The 10,762-nt window shown below is 33.6% G+C and overlaps 2 protein-coding genes and 1 pseudogene across 2 annotated transcripts; all 3 read left to right on the top strand.

Moving 5' to 3' along the window:
* The first annotated feature begins 613 nt into the window (after window positions 1–613).
* LOC131632260 (succinate dehydrogenase [ubiquinone] flavoprotein subunit, mitochondrial-like) lies at window positions 614–2,417 on the top strand. The gene is made up of 5 exons (XM_058903043.1): window positions 614–839; window positions 1,438–1,683; window positions 1,775–1,884; window positions 2,098–2,265; window positions 2,328–2,417. Exons 2-5 carry the CDS (start codon window positions 1,647–1,649, stop codon window positions 2,415–2,417), a joined length of 405 nt encoding a protein of 134 aa, XP_058759026.1. The 5' UTR covers window positions 614–839; window positions 1,438–1,646.
* Window positions 2,418–3,212: 795 nt separating this feature from the next.
* On the top strand, window positions 3,213–4,107 carry LOC131632248 (succinate dehydrogenase [ubiquinone] flavoprotein subunit 2, mitochondrial-like). Its single transcript, XM_058903031.1, has 4 exons — window positions 3,213–3,339; window positions 3,426–3,566; window positions 3,825–3,910; window positions 4,000–4,107. Exons 1-4 carry the CDS (start codon window positions 3,216–3,218, stop codon window positions 4,090–4,092), a joined length of 444 nt encoding a protein of 147 aa, XP_058759014.1. The 5' UTR covers window positions 3,213–3,215; the 3' UTR covers window positions 4,093–4,107.
* Window positions 4,108–4,204: 97 nt separating this feature from the next.
* LOC131632259 (uncharacterized) lies at window positions 4,205–5,752 on the top strand (annotated as a pseudogene).
* Window positions 5,753–10,762: the final 5,010 nt, after the last annotated feature.

Here is a 10,762-nt window from a genome sequence, read left to right as displayed (position 1 = left end):
AAGAACCCAACACCTCAAAATTACTCCAGAGTTAATTCTATATTTATTAAATTGCTTTTGACTCTTCTGAAAATCAAACCAAACATGTTAGTGTAGAATCTTGAGTTAACCATGAAAACTTTTGATTATTTTAAGTTAAATTGAATAAGTTTGCAAAGACAGCTATCTTCACTAGTGCAAAAAGATTAATATAATTTTAAAATTTACACCCATTATACTAAAAACGGGTGTAAATAAGAAACGCGGTGACAATTTTGTAAATAAAGTATCATTTTAAGTATTATCATGTGACAATATACACCCTATTTTCTAAAAACGGGTTTAAATTAAAAATATTATTATAATCAAATTTCAATTACTCCCTTTAATTGAAAAAAGGGTGTAAATTTATATAAACTACAAATTTTTATTTAATTTTATAACTCAAAATACAAATTTTTATTTAATTTTATAACTCAAATCTATGTAACATATTAACAAATAATTTAAATATTATTAATAAATTAATGAAAATTTAAATTTATAAGATAATTTAAACATTATTATGAATATTAATGGTATAATAAATCGAATATAATAATCTAATTTCATTCTAAACCCAGTTTTCAGAAACTCTCGTTCTAAACCCCAGTTTTCAACAAATTTCACCGAAAACGGAATCGAAGAAGAAAGCCGCATCAGAATTTTCAACGAATTTCTGAGTTCTTCTCATAGAGAATCCAAACCCAGTTTCATCGCATTTCACCAAACCCTTTTCACCATCGCAGTGACGGCAACGAAGCTGAAGAATGTTCACCATCGCTCATTTCACAGGACGACATCGCATTGGTAAAACGAAGGTAGGGTTTTATACTTTGAGCACATGCATTGGTAGCTGAAGAATTAGGGTTTTATACTCCTGAAAATAGACTGTTGGTTCAGAAATTAGTTCCTATTGTTTGAATGTCCTGTGTTGTGTATGATTATTTTAGTAAATTTAAGCATTACTCCTTATTCAGGAAGTGAAATTGTTTTGAGTGAGCTTTTCTTGAGTCTTAGGGATCATTTTTACAGAGTCAGATTTTGGGTTGTCTTGTAGTGTGATTTCGTGTTGTTTTGCGGTTTTCCGCAGGGTGAGAATAAGAGTTATTGTTGTGGGTTTTGCAGCGTGTGAATCTCGGTTCTGCAAGGGTGTGAAATGGGTTATTTGCTGCAGATGAAAAAATCTCCATGTTCTCTGGGTTGTCGGGTCAATTATACAGTGAAAGGAACCGCAACTTGTACGTGTGAAGCCAGAGAAAAGTTAGGGAGTGGGAATGGACTGAGTGGTTAGGTTTAGTACTTGAGCTCATGAGGAGTGCGTTGGATGAAACTCCATTTTCAATTGCATAAACAAGCTCTTTAGAACCTAATGTTCTTGCCATGACCTAAATGTTCTCTTCTTTTTTTACAAAACAGGTTCTCAAAGGAAGCCTCAAGAACAAAGGCAATGACGTGAAAAGCTTGGACAATTGCGAATGTGTATTTTATGAAGATATTGAAGGCTCACAAGATGTTCGGAATCCAACCGTATCTGCATTAACTTTTGGCAAATCGACCAATTTAAGGTCTTCTAACCAGGACATCACTTGTTGCCATTCTTACTCGGGAATCCCTTCATTTGTGAAATGCCTTCAATTTCGGATCTGTTCTCTATAGTAACAGGTATTAACTTCTTCTCAATACTCAAGCTTATTTCTCCTCCATCTGTTTTATAACTAAGAGCTAAATTAACTTTAAAATTATTCATTAATAGACCGCTCTCGTTATACACATCACAGAGAAAGATGGCTTGCCGGCAGTTATGGGCTTCAAGAGCTGCATCATACCTCAGGATCTCTGTCTTTCACAGAAGCTTCTCTTATGGTACGTAATCTCATTCCGTCACCTTCTTCTTTCATTTGTTTTTCGTAATTCACTTAAGATCGTATCATGGCATTTCATTTTGCAAGTTTTGGATACAATCTGTAGATTTTAGATTTCGATTCATGTTCTTCGATTTCCTGTCTGGAATTTTTTTCCTGTTTTTTAGGGTTGAGTTTTTTTGCTGATGCTAAATGGTTTTTGTTTGTTTTGCAGAATGGTGGAAACTCGTCTTATACTGTTGTAGATCATACTTACGATGCAGTTGTGGTTGGTGTTGGTGGTGCTGGTTTGAGAGCTGCTATTGGACTTTCGGAACATGGATTCAATACTGCTTGTATTACTAAGCTTTTCCCAACTCGTTCACATACTGTTGCAGCTCAGGTATATGAGATTTTGTAGTTTTGCTAACTGTTGTTTGGGTTGTTTGTTATGCATGTGTATAGGGAGAGGTTTTTATTGCATTGGTGATTTTGAAATATGGGTATTTGTTATGGATTCTGTTGGTTGAGTCTTTTGGTTGGTTGCCAGTATGAGTGCGGACTGTGTAGAAAGAATTTATCTGGTTGAGGTGTAGTAAATTTTTTATGCGTTGGAACTTTGAGAAACCCTCAAGTTTATAATCTATAGTAGTCTTTTGTTCTATTCCAGTGGGTGACGGTGTAGACAAGGATCCCATTTAATGGCAAAAAGATTTGACTGTTGTTTTTAATTTAAAAACATTTTAATATAGTAGACTTCTTGATGAATATATCGAGCCCGGCTTTTTTTACTTCCCCAAGAACTTTGGAACTACAAATCTAGATAAAACATAGTTTTTTCCTGTCTGGAAGTGTATTTCTTTACACAAGCGCGCTTTTGTTTTCTTGTTTGGAAGTGTATCTCTGGAATCAAGTGTGGTTTTTAAGATACACGAGGTGAATTAAGTTGGGTCCCAAATATCCCATCAATACGAATTTGGTTTCACTTGACACCATCTATCGCTCGACTTTTCCACATAACTCATCCTTGTTTGACATTCCACTGTTACTTTGTGAGACATGAAAATGTGAAATTTTAAACTTGGAACAGAATATTGTTTATTGATGAAAGATGGGAATTTAATCAGCTCTTTGTCGACTTTTTGTTTTGAAAAAAATATTAAGTTGGATATTCTCCTACAATTCTAGTTTTTGTCTCCCCATATAGTTAGTTGTGAAATAAAACGTACTAGTGGACGTTCGCAGTAAAACTTTCTTCTTTTCCTGAATATGCTAAGTACATATGAACGGAATTTTTCTTTTGGGATGTTTTTATCTTTCATGTTCTTGATGCATCAGGATGCCATCCAATATATGTGTAGGGAAGCGCCAAAAGCATTTATTGAACTAGAGAATTATGAGTTGCCTTTTTCTCGAACAGAGGAGGGAAAAATATATCAGCGTACATTTGGTGGCCAAAGCTTAAACTTTGGAAAAGGTATATCCAGGTTTTGGTGCAGGGTTGTGTACATTTTCTTTTAAGAAGAGGTCTGATGTGAGCCTCTATTTATGGCTGAAATACAGGTGGTCAAGCTTACCGTTGTGCATGTGCTGCTGATCGAACTGGACATGCTTTATTGCACACTCTCTATGGCCAGGCTATGAGACACAATACACAGTTTTTTGTGGAATATTTTGCCTTGGATCTTATAATGAATAGTGATGGTAAGTTGTTGCTGAAAACAGCCTGCTTTCACTTAATTTGCAATAAATTACTCTAACCAAGGTATCAGCTTTCATTGGCATTAATAAGCAGTTTCTTCATATAAATTGAATTATTTGTTCTCTACAGATTTTAAATAAGTTATGTTTTATATACCAATTGCTTTATCAAACATGTTACAGTGGTGAACGAGAGGAAAAAATATCTGTTTGTTCCATTTATAATGATTATGTTAACTAATTTTCATATTGGATATGTAGGTACTTTCCAAGGAGTGATTGCCTTAAATATGGAGGATGGGACACTACATCGTTTCCAAGCTGCTTCAACAATTTTGGCCACAGGGGTAACATAATTTTTCTGTGGTTTATTGTCACTGAAGTTTTTGTTGCACTTGCTTGTTATGGATCATTGAGATATTTTATTCTGCACCAGGGTTATGGTAGGGCATACTTCTCAGCAACCTCAGCACATACATGCACTGGAGATGGCAATGCTATGGCTGCACGTGCTGGAGTTGCACACTGACACCACTATATGAATAATTTATGAATATTAGTGAGTTTTATTTTATCGCCTAATTCACAATGAGCTTTTGTGATATAATCTCATTATTCATCGCTTTTGTTTTGAAGCCTTAATGTTAGACTCTTGCTTGGTTTGGTCACTATCTGTTCCGTTATACACACACAAACAGAAGAGACACCAAGGTCATAGAATTGTTTCCAAATTGTTTTTCATGAGATCTGATTTCTCTCCTCTCTGTATTTGAACAAGGTTGCCATTTTGCTTCTCACTGAAATCACTCCAAAAAGCATTGCGGTTCACAATGCCACAGAGGTGGCTCGGTTTGTGGTAAGTTCTAAGTTTATTGTGGAAATAGAATTGTGCTAATTAAGTATTTTTGTTTATTTTGCACATCATGACATTTCTACCTCAACATTGTTTAGTGACAAATATTAATTCTAATGCTCTAGGTCAGGCCAGTGGCACGGCTTTCTCTGGTACTGTATCTCGTTGAAAGGATTGTTACCATTCTTTCAATGGGGATGCTTAAATTGCTTGGCTCAAAAGGAAGTAGGTATGCTTAAAAGATAGCCACTGATTGATCTTCACTTCTTGTAAATTAGTTTATTGTTTTTTACTTATTTACGCGTGTTTTGAAATCTGATTCTTATTTGTGATGTGAATCTTAGTCCCTTCATCATAGGGATGACATTTTTTTTCTCACTGCACCGCGATAACTGCATTTTCTAAGGTTGTTTTTGTTTATAAGTGTGATAAAGAGATTGATTAAATGGAGAAATGAAGTTACTTTGTTGATCACTAGGGTTTTGTTACTTTACTCTATGATGATCAGCATTTTGATGCTGCTAACAAACAATGGGTGGTTTTCTTTTCAAAAAATTGTTTTTGTCTCTGGCTTAAGATCCCAATCTCAAATTCAAATCCAGTCTTTTCTATTAATATTTGGAGGATATAAAATATTTCTTACATTCTTTGGTTGCTTTTAAGGTGGAAATTACTGTAGCTCATGAACTAGCACATCAATGGTTTGGCAATCTTGTTACAATGAAGTGGTGGACCAATTATGGATGAATGATGGTTTTGCAACACGAGTAAGTTTTGTTACTCACATCATATTATTACCGTTACAGAGTTTTGTTATTTTTGGTGTTTTTTAATTTTATTGCTAGAATTAATTTTCTGCATATACAGAAGCTAAAGCTTGCACTGGAAAATGTCAAAAGAGAGTATGAAAATTTGGTAGCCACTAGAAGATACTACCTATTGAATTATAATGTCAATTATAACAAGGTATGTTTTTTATCTTAACCTTTTTGACTTAGGAGAACACAAATAACATGATATTGATGATTATATTTAATGTGTTACAAAATTTAACAGGATGTTAAAATAGAGAAAATAAGGGCAGGAGCTTTTATGGTGAAGGTCACATGTGAGAAAGGTGACAAGTTGGTTGCTATTTTAGAGGCTTTTGAAAAGATGTGCGGGAATGTTGAGCAAGCAAGTGTTTCTTGTAAAAATGGGTTTTCTATGGAAGGGATTATTATGGAAGAGGATCCATCTCGATGTTAGAGATGTTAAAGAAGCGCTTCTAAAAGCTATAGGAAAGGAGAGTGGTGAAAAGGGGTCAGAAGAGCTTGACAATCATAGTAACTTTTGAATTTTTTTAAGGGTGTTAATTTGTTTAACGTCTTTTGTAGCTCAACAAGTTTTTACCTATTTTAAATTGGTATATATAAATATGTAAAAGTATTGTTGAATGATGACATGAGAATGATAAATATTATTTTGAAAACTTGAATTCTTGTTGTTGGTTGTAATTAAATGTTTTTAAAATAGGGTGTAATGTAGCGTATGAAATAGGGTGTAAATGGTATAATTTGTTCATTTATAAAGGGTGTAAATTATATTAAAAAAAGGTGTAACTAAGAACATATTTACATTTGATTTTTATTAAAATAGTGTGTAATCAAAAACGTATTTACACCCGATTTTTATTAAAATAGGGTGTAATTAAGAACATAATTACACCCGATTTTTATTAAAATAGGGTGTAATTAAGAATGTATTTACACCCGAATTTTATTAAAATAGGGTGTAATTAAGAACATATTTACACCCGATTTTTATTAAAATAGGGTGTAACGTAGAACATATGTACACCCGATTTTTAATAAAATAGGGTGTAATTAAGAATGTATTACACCCGATTTTTATTAAAATAGGGTGTAACGTAGAACGTATTTACACCCGTTTTTTAATAAAATAGGGTGTAATTAAGAACATATTTACACCCGATTTTTATTAAAATAGAGTGTAATATAACATATATTTACACCCGTTTTTAAACGGGTGTAAATTTGTTAGACATTTCTCACCCGGTGAATATACACCTGTTTTTTATTTGAAAAAATGGGTGTAAATTTAATAAAAAATAGGTGTAAATTAACCTTTTTGTACTAGTGCTTTAAGGTTACTAATATGGACAATCATTTAAGGTGATCTTGGATAAAATATAACTTTTTAACCATTAGATTTCTTCGTGCCACTCATAAGGCCCTAGACAGAAGATCCAAAATCAAAAAAGGAATCACATTTATTTACCTCCGTTTAGAGCGGAAAATTTCGTCTCTGAAGCATTATCAACCGTACATATCAATTAGACGACTGACCACAATCTATAAGACAGAAAGCACATCATTCTTAGGTATTAAAGTTCATTTCAACTCTCACATTACTTTTCATCCTCTTTTCATCCTCTTGTAGCTCAGCTCCCTCTCCACTGCACATGAAGCCCAAGACCAGTATAGTGAAGCATTGTTTCACCGTTCATCAAATAACTTTGGTTCCTTGATGAAATAGTGGAGCCATTTGTGAGAATCGAAATCAGACTCTCGCGTAATTCCACGTTCATATCTCCTCCGATCCAAAGATCCAAATCTCCTTTCTTAGAAGGTTTATATATTAATTTCTTAATCTTCCTCCTTAATGTTTCTCGAACTTTTTCATCCTCCAACAGATTTATCCTTAGATTCAACAACAATGGTAGCATGCAAAGCTATTCGATCCTCCGTTCAACGAAAACCAGCTACTACAACGGTTGAAGTTGTTAAAGCTCTTCCTCATCCTCCTCAAACAGAGGACGATTCAATCTTAGTAGCATCTCCTTCTAATCTTTCCCAATAAGATCCTGGTCCACTAATAGTCAATCAAGGAGCATTTCAAGCTCTTCCGTTCTAAGAGTCTATGAAATAGCCATACCAAAATGAACAATTGTATTGATCTCCACTACTACTTATGGTATCTATAGAGCTTTCATTCAACTATTATAGAACAACCTTGGAATATAAGAAGCTACCAACCTGTTGAACATTATTTATAATATGGTAGAAAGGCTATATAGAATTGAAGAGATCATGCAACACGTCACACTAAGAAACACTATTGTGCGAGAGGCGTCCTCTGGAGGAAATCAACATGTCATTCTTGAACCGACATATGTTTGGGCAAAAGCACCACGAGGACAGACTCTCAGGTTGCTTGCTCGTAATCATCATCAAATACATATGACTCCTCCGTCGAGCTTGAAAGGAGGAGTAGTAGTGACACTCCCCCCCAAAGGTTTGTCATACTTGAAGGAAGGAGAGGTAGGACGAAGACGCTCTGGTTCCAGAGCAAAAAGAGAATCCTATATCCGCTTGCATCCTCGATAGCATGATTATGAGGTCATTGGATAAGCCTCTAAAGCTAGAGAGCTATGACAGACCAAATACCCAGATAAACATGTTGAACACTTAGACAATTAGTTAGACTATTGTCATATTCCTATGGGAACTAAAGTGCAAGCTCTTTTCACTAACTTTGATCGGATCTATGATGATATGGTTCAAGAACATCCCTGATGGAAGCACGAGTTCTTGGAAAGACCCTACAAAGTTTTCACAGCTCGATTCACTGCCCAAAAGCAAAGACCCATGACAATGGTGGTACTTAGTGGGGTTACTCGACTTAAGAAAGAAACCTTATATGAATACATTGACCGCTTCATTAAATTGGTAGTAGTCGTGGAGCACATATAACAAATTGGAATGCTAGATATTCGAGAAAGAGTTGAAACCGGAGTGCATGTTCCAGAAAAAGGTGAAGCTCAAGGGAGCCTGTTGCTTAAGTGATTTAATGAGTGTGACATAATCTTACATCAATTATGAAAAAACTCCTAGCCTAGGGAGGCAAAAAAAGACGAGGAGCTTGGAACTCTAGACTCAACCGAGCAACACGAAAGAGACGGTGGCCATCGTAGAGAAGAAGGAGAATATGTTTCCCGATCCATGTTTAATTCTTACACCTCCTAAACACTTTGAAAGTGCAATTTTGGAAGGAATGTGCAAAAACTAAATTAAAGAAGATTGGGGTCAGTAACCCTTACCCTGTTGAGGAATCATCCCGAACAAGCTCAAATATTCTAATTTTCATAAAAATCACGACCATAATACAAATGATTGCATTAACCTAAAAGATGCAATATAAGGATTGATTAAAAAGAGATGTGTGGCTGAATACACACAAGATAATAAGGGAGGCCAGGGGAATTGAGAAGATAATGTAACCAAAACAATTATTTTAGGTCTTTAAAATTTTTAAAAATTATTTAATAAAAATGCCTCATATTTTACTGTTTTTAAAACTAAAATTAACTAAATTTTATATTAAAATAATATTTTCTTAATAAAAATTAAATCAATTGATTTTATTAGTAATTAAAAATTAAATAAAATTGAGTATATTAATGTAAAATATGACTTTATATTTTAAAACATATGAAAAATAAATTTAAACCATTAAATGTGTAATTTTTATTCAAATATTAAAATAAATAAAAAATTTAACTATAATTTTGTCTTATAGGCTTTCTAATACGTTGAGTCTGCTTTAAGACTCTTTACAATTTAGGAAAAGATTTTCATATACCGCATAAGATTTTACCTACAAGTATGGTTGAAACTTCAAAGTAAACGATATGTGATTATTTCCTTAATTGGATAATAATATGTCAATTAGAATGACAAGTGAAGTAGTAACTAATTAAAACAAAAAAGATATCTTATTTATTATTTAGCAACTAATTGTAGGATGTCAATTCCTAAACCTATGATTATCCGACAAACTTTAACATGTTATTTGTTAAAACCTATCAATCCCTTTCTTTAAAGTGTAACCTCACTTCTCTATTGATTAATCAAAGTTTGATTATCAAACATAAGCACTCTTTGAAAGGATTAGACTTTTATTAATTATTCAACATTTAGAGCATTCAAACACAATCTTGTTTATTTTTAAGGTTGTACATTTACAGATCAAAATAAAAAAGACGCAAATTTTACTTTAAAGGTGGACATGACTAGTCAATCAAAAGATTGTTCAAAAATACAAACGTCAATAAAAAGGAAGATTAGAAAGAAAAAAACATTCATAATGAAAGTACGATTATTAAAGCATTGAAATAATTAGAAAGTTGATTGAGACGCTTATTATTATGAGGGAGAAATGGACGCCTATGTATGAAAGCTACTGAGGACAAGACCTTAATCCTCTAAGTGAAACAGAATCTTGGGCTAATTAATCATCAAAAGTTTTGATTATTTTAATAATTGAATGAGCTTGGGAAGACAATTATCTTTAACGTCACTACTAATATGGACAACCATTTAAGGTGGTCTTTTACATGGATTATAACTTTTTAACCATTAGATTTAAACATGTTCATAGCAACATTTGATAAGGATAAGAGGAGCATCAAAAATAATAACGAGTTAATGATTCAAGTTTTTTTTTTTTTTTGAGTTATTCATCTCATCTTAAGTGGTAAAAAAAATACTATAAAAATTCGAAAAAAACTCATTTGAATTTTAAAATGTATTTTCGAACGGACATTAAGTTTCATCAAAATACGTCATAAGTGAGATTTGGAGGAGTTTTTCACTAGAGAACACTAACGGGACACCATTTCTTGGGTATTTCGATACATGTAAGAGCATTAATACATAGTGTTGGACTATGCACTTTTGTGAGAGACACACCATTTATTCACCTAAAACCTTAAGGTGATAGGTGAGTGGGATCCTCCACTTATAAATGTTCAAGTCAGCACATTTCTATCCAATGTGGGACTATTTCCCACTACTTGCACTTTCTATATATTCTCAACAATGCGCCTCCTCAAATGGAAGCTTTTTCTTCCACATTCACTTGTACCGCGCGGAACGTTTCTTACTCACCACCCTTGTGGCGACGTTGATTTTTTGATAAAAGTAAGTCGGTCTCTTTCTCAAAACCAAAGGCTATGATACCATTTGTTGGGGAGTTTTCACTAGGGAGCATTGATACATAGTGTTTGACTAAACACCTTTGTGGGAGACACACCATTTATTCACCCAAAACCTTAAGGTGATAAGTGAGTGGATTCTCCCACTTATAAATGTTCAAGTCACCACATTTTTATCTAATGTGAGACTATTTTCCCACTACTCACACTTGCTATATATTCTCAACAATTTGTTAGTGCGTGAGGCACTTTTAGTGAGGAGAGAAAGAGAGAGAAATAAGGAAATAATGATACAGACTATAACTACTTATATACAACTCTGATTGGGTTTGGGCTTACACAACTTAA

Source organism: Vicia villosa, unplaced genomic scaffold (assembly GCF_029867415.1).
Source record: "Vicia villosa cultivar HV-30 ecotype Madison, WI unplaced genomic scaffold, Vvil1.0 ctg.000920F_1_1, whole genome shotgun sequence".
Taxonomy (NCBI): Eukaryota; Viridiplantae; Streptophyta; class Magnoliopsida; order Fabales; family Fabaceae; genus Vicia; species Vicia villosa.
The sequence above is the reverse complement of the archived record's forward strand: the minus strand, read 5'-3'. Positions and strand labels throughout refer to the sequence as shown.

Coding starts and splice junctions, on each gene's coding strand:
- LOC131632260 (XM_058903043.1), top strand. CDS start 1,647: ATGCCTTCAATTTCGGATCTGTTCTCTATAGTAACAG. Junction 1,684..1,774: donor TCTGTTCTCTATAGTAACAG/GTATTAACTTCT, acceptor ATTCATTAATAG/ACCGCTCTCGTTATACACAT. Junction 2,266..2,327: donor CACATACTGTTGCAGCTCAG/GTATATGAGATT, acceptor GCATGTGTATAG/GGAGAGGTTTTTATTGCATT.
- LOC131632248 (XM_058903031.1), top strand. CDS start 3,216: ATGTGTAGGGAAGCGCCAAAAGCATTTATTGAACTAGAGAATTATGAG. Junction 3,340..3,425: donor AAGCTTAAACTTTGGAAAAG/GTATATCCAGGT, acceptor GCTGAAATACAG/GTGGTCAAGCTTACCGTTGT. Junction 3,911..3,999: donor CAACAATTTTGGCCACAGGG/GTAACATAATTT, acceptor ATTCTGCACCAG/GGTTATGGTAGGGCATACTT.